This window comes from Chrysemys picta, chromosome 1 (genome assembly GCF_011386835.1).
Source record: "Chrysemys picta bellii isolate R12L10 chromosome 1, ASM1138683v2, whole genome shotgun sequence".
Taxonomy (NCBI): Eukaryota; Metazoa; Chordata; order Testudines; family Emydidae; genus Chrysemys; species Chrysemys picta.
Genome location: NC_088791.1, coordinates 299,475,382 through 299,492,372, shown reverse-complemented (window position 1 = coordinate 299,492,372; position 16,991 = coordinate 299,475,382). Strand labels below are relative to the sequence as shown.

General features: G+C 42.8%; 1 protein-coding gene across 4 annotated transcripts in view; it reads right to left on the bottom strand.

The window, feature by feature from the left end:
• Positions 1–16,991, bottom strand: part of WDFY2 (WD repeat and FYVE domain containing 2) — a 121,914-nt gene that overhangs the window by 46,389 nt on the left and 58,534 nt on the right. For all 4 annotated transcript variants that reach the window (XM_065594173.1, XM_065594198.1, XM_005287096.4 and 1 more), the window contains one exon: positions 7,315–7,382. In XM_065594173.1, coding sequence (XP_065450245.1) covers positions 7,315–7,382 — 68 coding nt within the window. The remainder of the gene's footprint in view (positions 1–7,314; positions 7,383–16,991) is intronic.

The following is a 16,991-nucleotide window of genomic DNA, read 5'->3' as shown; positions in this document are numbered from 1 at the left end:
AAGATGCCATACATCTTATTCCTTCTCTTATATAAAGGACCTTTTTACTGGCTTATTTATGTTCACCCTAGGGGGTTGAACTGCTTTAATTGTACCAGTATAGTTAAAGTGATACAGCTTGTGTGTAGACGAGCCCTTTCGTGCTTACTTCCCATTGAAACTACCTGAGTCTCATTGACTTAAATGCTTTGAAAATAGAACTTAAGCTGGTAAAACATTTAAGGGCTTGTGAAAATTTTACCCACAGGACAAGTCATTTTCATTAAGCCCCTCTGCTTTAGTCTTATTAAGGGTTGTTCTTCAGAATGGAATGATCCAGTAACCCCTTCTGCCGCCGAAAAGACTTGAGGTGGTGTGTTTTGTTCATTTACTTACAAACATGACAAGTGACCCACCCTTAATGCACTCATTTTCACCTTCTCAAACTGAATTATAAAGGAATTAACAAATTATATATTCTATACTCCCCCTATGGTACATTCCTCTCTACTACAATGAAGTATATACTGTTACTTTACATCAGTGGTCTCCAACCTTTTTATGCACAAGATCACTTTTTGAATATAAGTGCAACCCAGGATATACCCGGCCCCTTCCCTGAAGCCCCACCCCTTCCCTAAAGCCCCACCCACTCACTCCATCCACACATCCCTCCTTAGCTCACTCTTCCTCATCCTCAATCACTTTCAGCTCTGGGAGTGAGTTTGGGTGCAGGAGGGGCTCCAGGCTGGGGCAGAATGTTGGGGTGCAGAAGAGGATATGGGATGCTGGCTCTGGGAGGGGGAGCCAGGGCTGGGGTGCTGGCTCTGGGAGGAGGCTCAAGGCCGGGGGTTGGGGTGTGGGCTCCTGCAGGGTGGCACTTACCTCAGGCGGCTCCTGGTTGGAGGCACAGGGGGCGGCTAAGGCAGGCTCCCTGCTTGCCCCAGCCCCACGCCGCTCCTGGAAGTGGCCAACACGCCCCCGTGGCCCTAATGGGGGGGGGGGAGCACATGGCTCTGTGCACTGCTACTGCCTGCAATCACCGCCCTCACAGCTCTCATTGGCCACAATTCCCCATTCCCGGCAAATGGGAGCTGTGCGGATGGCACTTGCATGCAGGAGCAGCACGCAGAGAACTCTGCCCCCACAGGAGCGTGCTGGACGCTTCCACGAGTGGCTTAGGGCCAGGACAGGCAAGGAACCTGCCTTAGCCCTGCTGTGCCGCCAGACTTTTAGTGGCCAGAGATCGTGATAGACTGGCAGAGGCTCCAGGATCGACCAGTCTATTGTGATCTACGGTTTGGTGACCACTGCTTTATATAATTATTATCCCTGAGTCCCTTGAGATGGGGATACAACCAATACTGATTTTATTTAAAAGCGATCATTTTTATACCTAATGCATATCCTGATTTACAATGTATTTCACTCTCCTCTAGATCACAGTAGTTTGTATTGAGACTATTAACACTAACATCAGGTAGGCAGAGCAGGCTACCTCCTGGTACATAACAAATTCCGTCTTCCTCTATTACAGGATTCCATTCTACACTCTTTTAGCATATGTCTGTTCGCTAGACTGCTTCCCTTTCATAATCTTAAGGCCATTTACAGGCAAAAGTAAGGTTTAAACAGTGCTCGAATGCTTAATACTAACAAAGCCTTCGTGAATGTGCATGAGGAGGATAAGCTGCCTGTAGTTATCTTTTAGAGGCCCATTGTAAAGAATACTGTTGCTAAGCCAACTAACATGTACTGAACATGAGAACTATATTAACTTGTTTTTCAGTTCACCCCGTTAGCCATATAGATCAGCAGTGCCTATTAAGTCTGAGTTTTCATTGTCTGTTTCCCCAGAAGTAATAATCTATCAAGCATGAGGAGGGTGCTGTTCCAAAAACGAAGATCATTAACAAAAGTATGTCCTATCTGTTAAAGAATTCAAAAGTTTCATTCCAGTGCTTTCTCTCATTTTGTTCTCGTTCCATATTCTGATATCCATTAATGACCTATTTCAACGCAAGGCCGGCAGAAACTCAAACAGCTGACATCTGGCTCAGTCCTGTAGCCCTTCTTTCTCCCTCTTCCTCACACAGACACTCCCAGCGTACTAACAAGTAACAAGCACAAATAAGAATCCTGTACATCTGTGTTTTGAATAGTGATGTCAAAGTGACATGTGATGCTAGTGGGATGGCTATGCTTGGGAGCAGGGATTTCAGCAGGGATTCTGGTAGCAAAGAGACATTTTTTCCCCCACCACAGCCCTAACAAGTCTTTTTGGACAGTCACTGCTCCAGTGCTGCTTTCTCCTGGCTAGAGAAGCTAAAAGAAACTGTGAAGAACACAGCAATGCCACTCCACACTCAAGTAGTAAGGTCACTTCTGGTGTAAGAGGTGTGTGGGCAGTGGGGGTTACAATCACTCATGTCCCATCCAATAGCTTTCAGAAACAATGATAAAGAAAAGACACAATGTGTGTCAATTCAGCAGGCAACACCCCACAGGCCTAGGATTATACTTGTATGCACTTAGAAAGAAGTCCTAGAACAGCATGACTCATGTTCGATAGTTCTAAAGTTTTCCAAAATATCGGGCAAGGGGGATGGTGCAAGATGTTCCTCAAAATTGGGTGTGGGGGTGAGGCTGACAGGCCAGCTCAAGTCAGAGCAATAGGCCAATTCGCCTGTGTGAGATTATCAAAGAAACGTTAAGTGTACTAATTCACTTGATTGTTAATTTATTTCAAAGGAAATGCGAATGATATGGTCTTCACTTATCTACAAACTGTTGATTGCTGTCGATTTACATTATGTGTATCCCTGTACTTAATTAATCCTAGATCAAAAATTTTGTGAGAATACTTGGATAAGAATTTTCTTGATGTGTAAACAATGAAAACTAATGAAGGATTGTTCCTGGCTATCACACTGTGCTTACATTACATTTACTCATCACATGAGAATGGAGCTCTGGAAATATAGAAGATCGCTAACTTCAAAGTATGCGTTGCTGTGTTCGACAATGGAAATTCAGAGACTTTGTTTATATTTAATCAGCAAAAGGAGAGTTCATGCTGTGAATGAAAACACCTGCCAGATTGCCCTCCCAGGAAAGACGCTATAAGAATGGATTCAGCGATCGATCATGCATCTCTGAACTGTTTTGGATGCTAACAGGGTGAAATACTGAACAAGTGGACAAAGATCCCTAGAATTACTCTGGGTAACCCTGAGGAACTTTTGGAAATTTAGCAGATTAATGAAATGTTAAGAATTGTAAACTTATAAACTTTGACTCACCTGTTAATGTATTTTACCTGCTTTAACCTCTCAATAATTCATTTCCTTTTTTAAAAACTAACAAACCTTTAGTTGTTTACTAGAGAAATTGGCTGCCAGCATTGTCTTTGGTGTGATGTTGAGAGTATCCATTGACCTGGAATAAGTGACGGACCCTTTGGGGTTGGGAGTAACTTAATGAGATGTGATATTTGGTATAGTGACCAGTATCACAAAGTCCAGTTTGTCTGGGTGGCAAGGTAGGCTGAAGAGCCTAAAGCAGGGGTGGGCAAATTTTTTGGCCTGAGGGCCACATTGGGGTTCCAAAACTGTATAGAGGGCTGGTGTAGTTATTAAATTGCTCCCCGTAGGAATGTGCTACTTACGGTGTACTACTTACGGCTGCCAGTCCTGGTGCTCTGAGCGGCATGGTAAGGGGGCAGGGAGTGGGGGGGTTGGATAAGGGGCAGGAGATCCCGGGGAGGGGGGCAGTCAGGGGACAGGGAGCAGGGGGCAGCTGGATAGGAGTGGGAGTCCCAGGGGGTCTGTCGGGGGCCAGGGGTGTGGATAGGGGTCAGGGCAGTCAGGGGACAGGGAGCAGGAGGGGTTGGATGGGGGTGGGGTCCCAGGAGGGGGCAGTCAGGGGACAAGGAACAGGGGGGGTTGGATGGGTCAGGGATTCTGAGGGGGGCTGGGAGGAGGCAGATAGGGGGCAGGGGCCAGGCTGTTTGGGGAGCCACAGCTTTCCCTACCCGGGGTGTACTGTATTAAATTGCTCCCCGTAGCAATGTGCTACTTACGGTGTACTACTTACAGCTGCCAGTCCTGGTGCTCTGTAAGTGGCACATTCCTATGAGGAGCAATTTAATCTACTACACGCTGGCAGCTCTCGCAGCCCCACTGCCCGGCAGGAGCTCGCAGCCCCACCATCCAGAGCGCTGGCGGCATGGCGAGCTGAGGCTGTGGGGGAGTGGGGACAGGAGAGGACGGGACGGGGGCTAGCCTCCCTGGCCGGGAACTCAAGGGCCGGGCAGGACAGTCCCGTGGGTCGGATATGGCCCGCGGGCCGTAGTTTGTCCACCTCTGGCCTAAAGGGACTGTTTGGGACTAAATGGTAAGACTAAAAGATTGATCAGGAGTGCACATGTGTTACTGGTTTGGTGAAATCTAGTTGTAGACTATACCACCAGTTTGGTGTATATGCCTTGACAGTCTGACCTGAAATTGGCACTCACAATTGGGAGCCATTTCAGACTGCGTGACAAGTGGTGTAGGTGGCAGGATTCACATGCCACAGGTCAATTGAGCTTAAAGATTAGAACAGGAGGACAGAGGGAAATCTAAAATTACCCTGCTCAGAACTCATTAATTCTGTCTCAAATCAGATGCCCCCATGTTTTCTCATGACACCCGCCGTTTGCAGAGACACAAAACCCAACCCTCTGGATCTAGGGGATCTGGGCAGAGGTAACAAAAATCTTCAACACAAATGTATACAAATATTTTAAAGAAATAAATATCAGCCAAAGCAGATGAATGACATACCGCTAAGGCATCTGTTCCACTACAGAGCTAGGTAAGGGAACACAACTGCTTAGGTCAGATTAACAGAACTGCAGCTGCTATAAATCAGCATAGCTTCATCGACTTCAATGGAGCTACCTACTTTTACCCCAGCAGAGGATGTGGCCCGGTATGTTTTTGAGCAACATACTGAATATACAGACCTCTCAAGCACTGAGATTCCCACAAGCTCACCCATGGACACAAGATAGCGGTTAGAAGAAACGGCCTGCCAGGGACACCTGGAATCCTTCTTGAATAGAGTAACTGGGGTGTTTCCCCCATTGAGCATGTTTGGTTTGGTTTGGAACATGTCAAAAAATATTGCATACTCTTGCTGCAGGATGTTAGTAACCCATCAATACAACAATGCTGTGCTAAGACTCCAAGCTTACAAGCCATTACTGGGGAACTAAACACTGAGTAGGTACAATGCATTTCCCCGTAAAGAGATGGGTCTGTCAATCAGCAAGTCTTAAAACGTAAACTTAAGATGTAAATATTCTCTGATTGGAGAGCAAGGCTGAGGGAGGAAGAGAGATGGGAAGAGCGTTACATGTTAGTAACTCAGATTCACAGGATAGCTTTGGTTTTCAGTACACTATGAGCAGGTGGGGTTTCCACCCAGCTCTGAATAGAATCCACGCACACTTAGCTCAAACTTACCCCTCCCACCCATCCCATCATTTTTTTCTTTATTGGTAACTCAGAAGCACAACACAAACCAGCCTAAGCTTTCTCCCTAGGGTTTCCATGCAGAAACCTGCCTTAGATCTGGTACCCTCTCTCTAAAAATCACTCCCCACTTGTGTTATATCTGTGTGAACTGACTTAAGGAGCCATACCTGCTAAGGAGTCAGCAGCTTGACAGAACTTTAACATGCTGCATCAGCAAAGAAGTCTTGCCAACCTGTTGTGTGCATCAGTTCCCTCTACAACTAGTGCAACCCTTCTCTAGAAGGTAGCCAAGATTTGCCACACTGGAGAAGACCACTGGCCTGTACGTCCAGTATCCTGCAGTAGCCAATACCAGATTCTTGCCCACTAAGATTTTAAAGGTTATAATGCTATAGGAGAAAGGGGTGAAATATGAAAGGTTCTTACTTGAGACGCCTCAGCCTTGACTGACCCCTTTAATGGCAGAATTTTAGACTGGACTGAGTTTCCTGGCTTTTGATGATTTGCATTACATTTGTATATAAAAGTGTTCAAGCATTCATTCATCACCTGACTCAGTGATTCTAGTTTCCTCTTGCTGCACTTTCACCTCCCCTCTCCAGTATTCTGTTAATGACCCTCAGGGCTTTGTCCTCCATCCTCCACTCTTTTCCCCTTACACACAGATCTTCCCCTCTACTCATGAATTCTCCCCCACTCTTCACTCACCTCCAATTGCCCTCAGGTTGCCCCTCCCGTCTAATGGAGCCAAATTCCACTAGCCTCCTCCACTGTCCCAGCTCAGAAATTTGGTGTCTCTCACCCTTTTTCTCCTCCTTCCATTGCCAACAGCCATTTCTGATCTTCCTCTACATCATCATCTATGGAACCCACACTCTTCTCCATTCCCTACTGCTTAACTTTGACAAATGCTATGGTCATCTCCTCCCTTAATTTTTGTAACATTCTCCTCTCTAGCTTCCCTCAACTTCCACCTTCCTGTCCCTCCAGGACGCCTAGTTAAAAATAAGCACACCTTTTCCCACTGTTCTGATCAGATCACTGCCTACTTTAAATCCCATTATTGATTTTCCTGATTTCCCCTTAATTTCAAGGCTCTGTAAACACCATACTGTCTATAATTCTGTTCACTTCTTTCTACTTTCATTCTTTAGTTAGCTCATTGATGGTGGATGGATAAGTTTGACATCTCTGGACGCTGCTGCTGTGACAGAGTGGTCACATCACTTACCCAGCATCAGAACCCATACGCCAGAAGACTGAGCTCATCTCAAATTGCCTATCCAATCCAGCCCCAACGTATTCTCTTCCCACTCTCCTCTTTGTATCTTGATTGATGCCACCTCTTTGGGGATATCCTCCCTCTTCTCACATATCAGACAATCCTCTCTTCTAGACCCTCTCTCAACAAAAGAGAGGCCACTTCCTCCGCAAAACTCCCTATACCACCTTCAGCTCATACTGGTGCATCATGAATCTGTACTAGATTGTCATCTCTTCAGGGTAGGGACTGTGCCTTTTACTTTTAAAAAGAAATCACCACTACTAACACTTGAGCTAGTAATAGAAACAAAGGAGAAATTTTTACAAAGTATCAATTTATATTAAATTTTAAAAAAGATAGGGGATTTTTTTTAATTGGTTCATAACTTGGTAAACAAGCTTCAGAGAACCTAGACATTTAGCTCAAGTATAGTATCTAGCATACAATTGTGAGCTCCCCAAAAGGTCACAAGCTCAGAGGTACATGTCCAGGCCCAAAGAAGTCAGTTGGCAAATACACAGTAAAGAATGAACATCCCAAAATACTTACATGGCATTGCATGGTATATGCTAGGCCAATATTGCCCACTCTCTCTCTTCAGCCACACGCGGACAGTTCTGTAGAGGAAAAATAAGTCAGTCATTCATATTAATTTTCGAGTGTTAGAGTTACTAGACAAATAGCCTTTGAAATTAAAATATTTTGCCCAGAAAACAAAACACCAGAATCCCTTTGATTCCCTACTAGCCTGCCTCAGTCATTAACTGTATCTAGGGATAAGGTGACAGTTAATTCTCTACGCCCATCCCAATCCTTGGCATCTCTGCTGAATGCCAAATAATAACTGAAACTATTTGGCATGTGTGGTAGCATTTTTGATGTTGACTTTTGCCCACTAGGAAGTGGACTATGGCCACCAACACATTTCATATAATCCATCAGACAGTCATTAAGATAGAAATGACAACTAATTATTAGCAACATGAACCACATTCTAATCAAAAGAGCTCCTGAAAGAGGCCAAAGACCGATGTCCCTCCAGCTCATGGTTGAAGCTAGAGGCTGGGTGGTTGTGGTGGAAGAGACTATAGTGGCGCTGCTGTTCCCCTTTGGTGGAAAAGCAGAATTCGGTCCACAGTACTGTCAATCTGTCACCTTTTACCAGCTGTAAAATTAATGTAAAGAGTTAATTTAGCAGGGTTGAACATGTTGTATAAAGGTGGAGAAAGTTACAAGGATTTTAGTCCAACATTATTTGAATTTTTATCTACCGGTAATTATTGTTATTCATCGTTTAGATACTTAGACATTTCATAGTATGCAAACAAACAGAGTGGCTCTACCCGAATTACAGAATTTCTTGTTCAAAGGTTGGGAGGGGTTCACAGTACCCTAGTGCCCCTCGGATTCATAAAAATCAAGTAATTCAGAAAGTTATAGACTTGGACATTATACAAATATACTTAACTAAAATGCCTCTTATGTAGCTCTTCGGAACATATGCCACTCAGAAAAGGATACCTGAGGTGGTTTGTTAGTGTCAATACTGGAAGTCTTATAGTTTGGACTATTTAAAAGACATGCATTTGGTTAAAATTACCTTTTTAGTTTTAACTGTCATTTATAGATGAGTAAGTGAAGGGTTAGATACACCTTGGCAGATTTTAAGGAAAACAATCAAATTTGTTTTGAGACTGCAGTCTATCATTGCAACCAATATGGTCACATTGTTTCCTTGTACTCCTCCATCCCTCTATCCATATCCATCTGTTGTCTCTTGTCTCACATCCACTCTCTCCACTGTAAAAGCAGCTCCCATTTTGGTGTGTTTGTGCCGGGTGAGCTCAGCACACAGTTCTCGGAATGTGGCCCTCTGCATCCAAAATCTATGCCACCACCGCTGGTCATCCCAGGTTTGCATCACAATCTGATCCCACCATTTGGTGCTTGCTGCATGGGACCAGAACTGCCAGTGGCCACCTGCAGCAGCTGGCCAAGTTTCATTCAATAGCCGCATCATCCACTTCCCCTTAGTATTTTCATTTGTAGTGTCATGTAGCCGGCCACACTGTGGTAGCTGTGGTTCCACAAATTAAAAACAGGGTGACTGATTTGTTTTGTAAGCAGCCACAAGAGCTCTGCTAATCTGTTGAGCATGCATATTTGCCAGTGAGGTGATGGACAGACTGAAAACTGTCATAGAAAAACAGATATCAAGATGGACCAGAGAATTGTGGGAACTTACCCTAAACTCCCACAACTCCTTGAGAGCACTGGTTTCCCTCAATATCACCATGTGTTCCTGCAAACATTTCCCACAAAGTAATGTGCCAGATGGTGGTGATGAGGATAATGGGATGCCTTCCCACTGTGCCGCACAGCTGCTGCTGATACAACCTGGCACTATGGGGACCCACTGCACCAGCAAAGGCAGCCAAATGTAAAACACCTCCACCGAAATAGCTATGCCAGCTGCTATATGCTGGCAGAACTGTTACTGATAAAGCTTCGTGGCGTAGACAGGTCTTAGATTTGAGCTCCTTGCAGCAGGGACCTGTTTTTTGCTGTGTAATTTCAGTATCTAGCACAATGGGATTCTGGTCCGTGGCTAGGGTTCCTCGGCACTATGGTAATACAAATTATTAACATTAAATTGAACTGCCTTTATTTCATGGTCTCCTCTTAATACATTTTTTAGTAGACTTGCACACACAATATTCAGTATACAGAAATGAGTACAAACCACCAAGTAGCAGCTATTAGTTAACAGTGTCAGTACAGAAACCCAACAGGTATGCTAGAGTAATGTAAATTTAGACAATCACAAATAAGGTCAATATGCCATTATGATGACTGCAGACCGATTTTTGTGGAGGACATTAGGCTAGTTAGTTTAGCAACACTATTAGGGTCTAATAAATGGTACTTAGGAGATCACCATGTGACCACTTAGCACTCCCTCAGCATCCAGGTGAGCAAATTCCAATCCTCCCTGCTCTTTGGAGTTGTGGCAGCATTCCAGGTTTGCTTCTCAAATGCTCCTGACTTTAAGCATACTTCTTCCTCCTCATTAAACAAACTCCTTGCTTTTCTCTGGGAGAGAGTTAAAGCAAAGCCTTCAAGCAAGCTGAGAGATGCAGTGGTTTTCCCTCTTTTGAGCAAGGAGAACGTAAAACTTAAACAGGCGGCAAACATGTTCACTGGTTTCCCTTCCTCTTCAGAGCAGAGAAGTCTTTAAAAAGGCAGCAAACAGACCAGTGTCAAAACACACACTGACAGACCTTGGCTACACTGGCAATTCACAGCGCTGCACTTGCTGCGCTCAGGGGTGTGAAAAAACACACACCCCCAGCACAGCGAGTGCAGCGCTGTAAAGCGCCAGTGTAATCAGCGCCTGCAGCGCTGCACGCTCGCTCGCAGCGCTGCAAGCTATTCCCCTCGGAGAGGTGGAGTACTTGCAGCGCTGCAAGAGAGCTCTCGCAGCGCTGGTGGCACGACTACACTCGCGCTTCACAGCGCTGCCACGGCAGCGCTGTGAATCCGCGAGCGTAGCCAAGGCCTAATAAAAGGCTTACACTGATCTTAGTAGTGTTAGCTCTGAGGAGCAGACTTTTTATAGTATAGCATTTGATCTGCTCAACCACTCCCAGACCCAAGAACTAGCCTTCCACTTTTGATGCACCAGGCTTGTTTCCCAGGAGGCCAATGAGTTCTCTATCTTTATAGGCCCTGCTAGACAATCCGCGGCCTCCCCACAAAGAACCTGGCCTGTAGCCCTGTAATCCATTCAGTCTGCTGGCCCCTCCATCACACAAGCATGGCATATTTTTGTTAAATTTCAGGTTTGTATGTTTGTGACAAGAATGTCACATACTTTGTTGTACTATCACAACAGCATGGGTACATAAAGCTTCTACCAGCCTGCAGCAATACAAAGACAAGCAGCAATCAAAACCTGCCAAGATCTACCTCATCTGGAAATTCCCTGACTGCCAGTAACTAAGTGGCTATGTTCAGATCAATTTTTTGAATTTGCTTTTATCGTCCCCCAAAATATGTTTATTTTGGGATAGTCCCCCACATATCTAGAAGTACCAGTTTTACCACTACTATCCTAGCAGAGGACTGTCTGTCATACCCTATTCCGCAAGGATTTTTAAATGTAAAGTCCTATAGGAGATAGTGTATTTACAATTTAGATTAGAACAGATGGACACTTTGAATGGGGTGCGCCAAACTTCCCTTCTCAGTGTCCAGCATCAAATCAGGCAGCAAAAAACTAAGTTCACATTTAATCCAAATTATTCTTTACATTTTCGTTTGTACTTTAAAAAGAATTCTATTAGTTATTAGAGAGCTACTGAATAATGATAAATCCTGGCAGTTTACTATCCTTTGAGTAGGAGAATACACTCAATAGTCCATCTTCAACTAGTAGAAAACACTGCAATGAACTCAGATCTTGGGGGCTGCGTTACTTTGCTGAAAAGCTACATTTTCTTTAATCAGTACTGCCCTGAAGAGTACTGGAGCCTTATTAAAAACTTCAATAATAATCACCTCTAATAGATGGTTTATCTACAATATTTGTATTTACATTGACACTGCCCATTTCTGAATGGAACAGAAATGGAGCAGGGCCCCTTAATCTTTATTCAGAAGTTTTATTTGCTTACAAAGAATTCAGGCAGCAGAATAAATATTTAGCATCAAGAATTCAGAGCATAGGAGGAGCCAAACTATCCCCTGTAAGTGACTTTCAGCCTACATTCTGCACATTTTTGTACGCCTCTTGGTACAACACTGTCCGCCAGAAATTAAACCCAGAATTTTTAAAACCTCATAAGAAAGCAAAGCACAAATAAATGTAGTTTAAATGCATTTATTATGGAAATAAAGCATATAGTATATCTGCTGGTTGCTTAGTTACTGAAATATAACAGAGTACCCACCCACCTCAAAATCCATTCTTCAGCTGCTCTAGAATGCAAGTCACATTACCATGGAAATGAACTGTCCCTTTGAAAGTGAAGTCATATTTTGCTGCCAGTGAAATGATTTAAAACGAACTTTGAGAGTACTCGATGAATCAATGGATACTTTTCTAGTCCTTTCATGACAGATCTTTGTGCATTCTATAGACTGAAAAACTGCATAAAATGAACAATTATGCCACTCAAAGGAGTGAGACTGCACTCTTTATATATTAAAGGGATGCAAAATCTTATTACTTAATTTTAACACAGCTTTTTAAATACAATTTTTTCCAGTTTCTATGCAGGAGTGTGTGTGCATGCATCCCAAGTCCAACTAGTCTGCTTGACTAGACTACTAAATAAAGTAAGTCAAGAAGTTACATATGATATTTTTTGACCACTAAGACACTTTTCCCAGATGTCAGATCCTAATTTTTAAGTGTGTATAATACGTTAAAGGGAGTCAGAGCAATGCATTGCACCAGGTGCCAAACAAGCAGGCAAAACGCAAAATTCCTTAGGTATCTTTGCCAGTCACCTCTGTTCTGACCTGCAAGATTTTGTAAGTTCAATGGATGGTAAGCAGGTGGTGCATCAATCCTCCGAGATGCAAAGCCCCTCCTGTGTGTCCCTGGGTTATCCTCAACATCCTGCATGATCACATTTTGGGAAACGGCAGATACTATTCTTGAGTGTAATGTATCTAACCATATAGAAAGCATCTAACCGTTGTGTGCACTTTAACATCATGGACTCTGTTGTAAGAGATTCCAATAATGGCAAATATTTACTATGAAGGGATACAGTATCACATGGACTTCTGAGTTCTTCCTGGCATCTGTACAGGTGCCCAGTTCGCTGGGTGACTATGTTGTGTGGTAAGTGCTACCTCAATGGTCATTTTCCAGGGTGTTTTAAGGTTTGTTTTGTTTTCTTCTAACACTTTCATTAGATAAGGTGGCCCACCTTAACTGTGCATTTGCTGTGTTCTCTACTCCCTGCAGTTCCCTCCTTTCCCCAAAAAATGTTTGAGTTTGGTGTTTTGAAGTCTCATTTTGGGGAGTTACAGGGTGAAGATGCTGTTATGAGGGACCTTAAGGTTTTTTGCAACTGAACATCTACAAAGTCAAAATTTCCTGAGGAACTGCACAGGAAAATGGACACCTTCCCCTCCCCCTGCAAAAAAAAAAAAAAAAAAAAAAGGAGAGAGAGAGAAAGATTATAGCCCAGATAAGAGGAAGTTTGAAAAATGGATGGCTTTCCTGTAAAAATCACCTTCCAGTCTAGCTTTCTCAGTATGTGTTGATAGTTGTCTGTCATGGAGAGTCACATTTTCCTAGTAGTTGTAAAATATTCACCTAAACTAGGGGCAGTCAGCATCACTGCCCACACACTTGAGAGATTTATTTTTAATTTGTATTGCAATAGCACCGAGGAGCCTAGTCATACACCAGGGTCCCACTGTCCCAGGGACTGTACAAAACATGAGACGTCAGTCCTTGTCCCAAAGAATTTACAATCTAAGATCACAGGTACTTACTTACCCTTTAAGTTTCCGGTGCTGGCTGGATTTAATTTTTAACAAACAAATGCCTTATCCTCTAAGCATTGTATCAGATATCAACAAATTAGTTATCTATCTATCCCCTCTGAAGATAAAATGATGCAGAAAGTATGTGGATTTTCTAGAGATTCTTACATACCTTCCTTTCCTACATGCTAATCAGAATTCCACTCTAACAACCCCACTTACTGTAGAGATCTGTCTCACCATGAATTTCATGCAGATATTGAACATAAGAATGGCCATACGGAGTCAGACCAAAGGTTCACCTAGCCCAGCATCCTGTCTTCTGACAGTGGCCGATGCCAGGCATTTCAGAGGGAATGAACAGAATGGGTAATCAACTGAGCATCCCCTCTGGCCCATTCCCAGCTTCTGGAAAACAGGCTAGGGACACCATCCCTGCCCATCTTGGCTAATAGCCATTGATGGACCTATCCTCCATGAACTTATCCAGTTCTTTTTTGAACCCTGTTATAGTCTTGGCCTTCACAACATTCTCTCGCAAAGCGTTCCACAGATTTGCTTCACACAACGCATAGCCAAAACTTGCTTTTGTTTTAAACCTGCTGCCTATTAATTTCATTTGGTGACCCCCACTTCTTGTGTTATTTACTTTCTCCACAACAGTCATGCTTTTATAGAGCTCTGTCATACCCACCCCCTTAGTTGTCTCTTTCCCAAACTGAAAAAATCCCAGTCTTACTAAACTGTTCTCCTATGGAAACCATTCGATATCCCTAATCATTTTTGTTGCCCTTTTCTGTACCTTTTCCAATTCCAATATATCTTTTTTGAAATGGTGTGACCACATCTGCACGCAGTATTCAACAGGTGGGCATACCATGGATTTACATAGAGACAATATGATATTTTCTGTCTTATTATCTATCCCTTTCCTAACAATTCCCAACATTTGGTTCACTTTTTTAACTGCCACTGCACATGGAGTGGATGTTTTCAGAGAACTATGCACAATGACTCCACGATCAGCTAATTTAGACCCAATCATTTTATATGTATAGTCAGGATTATGTTTTCCAATGTGCATTACTTTGCATTTATCAACAGTGAATTTCATCTGCCATTTTCTTGCCCAGTCACCCAGTTTTGTGAGGTCCCTTGGTAACTCTTTGCAGTCAGCTTTGGACTTAAACTACCTTGAGTAGTTTTGTATCATCTGAAAATTTTGCCACCTCACTGTTTACCCCTTTTTCAAGATCATTTATGAATAAGTTCAACAGCACCAGTCCCAGCACAGACCTCTGGGGGATACCACTATTTACCTCTCTCCATTACGAAAACTGACCATTTATTCCTACTCTTTGTTTCCTATCCTTTAACCAGTTACTGATCCACGAGAGGACTTTCCCGCTTATCCCATGACTGCTTACTTTGCTTACGAGCCTTCGGCGAGGGACCTTCTCAAAGGCTTTCTGAAAATCTAAGCACACTATATCCACATGCTTGTTGACCCCCTCAAAGAATTCTAATAGATTGTTTTTGTAAAGGGAAATAATGTTTCACCAATGTTGACTCTTCTCCAACAAATCGTGATCATCTATGCGTCTGCTAATTCTGTTCTTTACTATAGTTTCAACCAGTTTGCCCAGTACTGAAGTTAGGCTTATCTCTGGAGCCTTTTTTAAAATCTGGCGTCACATCAGCTTCTATACCAGATGACTGGAGAATAACTAATTTAAATGATAGGTTACATACCACTGTTAGTAGTTCTAGACGGTCATGAAAAGCTTAATAGTGGGGAGAAAAAAATCAATATAGACAAAGCAGTTTCTAAAGATTATTGTGATGGAGGGAGAGACAAGGCAGACCAACACCTGTTGATACCAGATCCAGCCCTCGCTCAAGTGTATTAGGGAGAATTCGGAGGAAAAAGAATGAGCCAGGATATGGCTCCACACCCAGAAGCATCCATGTGCTGTGGGAGAAATGCATGCTGGATAATTACCATGCCATTAGATTTGTAATTTTCCCTCTTACAGAGGGAAAAATTCAATAGTGAATGTCAAGTTCAATGTTAGGAGCAAACTGGGTTACATCTCCATTTATGGTGAAGCTGCCCAGGGGATCGTGGAAGCAAGACAAATTTAAAAATGTAATAGGTTTGCCTACAGCTCTAGCCCCCAAAGTATTACTGGGCTGGAAGACAGCTCCTTCAAAATGAATAAAGATCTTTCAGTGAAGATAATACCATGCAGCCAGACATACAACTGCCCTCTGTCAGCTGTACTGACTAAAGATCTATCTTAAGAGTGTTTGAAAAGCTCCCCAGTACTATCCACAGAGGAGACAACAATGAACTCTATTTGGGGACTACTTAAAAGTTCAGATACTGGCTCCCTGACTGGAGCAAGTCTGTATACTTGGACTTGGGCAGAATACAACAGGCAATTTAGGAAAGGATATATTAATGGTGTATCCAGGGTTTGTTGAACTGTACAGTTTTCTGTGCTCATAGGATAGATGTATTTGCAAGCATGCTTTGACCTCCATGTACTAGGTCTTTTCTTGCCTTAGCAAAATGAAGGCTTTAAAAAAAAAAAAAATACGCTACCAAATATCCATCAGCGACAATGCTGATGATGTGTTCACAAAAGCACATTGAGCTGAAGTGAAGACTGAAATGTTTGCCTCCAACAGCAAAAGCTTTATCCTGCTGTCATATTCAGATAGGGAAAACGTTGCTTTTGATAACATCGTTTCAAACTAAGCCAGAACCCTGATAATTCTGTCATCTTTGACAGAGATCCTGCCATTAGAAAGAAAAAAACTGAGCAAAATAAATTTACAAAAAATACTACAGTATCAGAACACCTCCCCCAAAGATGACCAGTACGGACCTGCTCCATCCACCTTTTGAGTGAGAGATGTGAGCTGAGAATGGCCCCTGCCAGTTAATAAGAACTGGCCTCCAGGAGATTTCTGGAGGAACAGAAGGTTATTTATGTTAGCAGCAATTAATTTGTAACCTAATTCCAGTGGCTTGTAACTAGTGGTGGGGAGTTTTTCCATTTCTATGAGAGAGTTAATAGTGACAGAGGACACAAGAATAGAAGTGAGAGATGGTGACAGGAGATAATTTCAAAGTTATTTGTCTTACAAAAAAAAAGAGAAGGCTTAAATCTTCGATCCATAAAATGGGGGTGGGTGGGCTGCATATTTGTAGTGGGGGCAAAGGGAGGGTAGAGACCAATCCAGGCTTTGTATTTTCTATAGCAACTTCCATCGGAAAGTGACAAATTACTAGATCAAACTCCAAGGTCTTTATTCACTACTTTTTACTCCAGCAAACTCTGAAATCAGTGAGAATGTGCCTCAATATGGACCAAGCAAGGACTTCAGCATCTGACTACTATTAAGTGCTAGGAGACAATAGCATGTCTATTCATCATTATATACTTATTGTCCTAGGTTCTTCTTTAGTCATCAGAGAAGGATTTGGTTAACAAATTCAACCAAATCAATTACTGGTTTAAAGTAGACACAAATGTGGAAAATATATCCTATTTTATTCCATGTGTACTTAATTGCAGGTTAATAAAGCAACTATTCAAATTATTCAAGCATCCACTACCAAAAAGCCCCTTAAAATATGCAGACCTATACTTAACACAAAGTTGGGAACTTACTCCAGTATTATCTAGTACATTTATACTACCCTGACA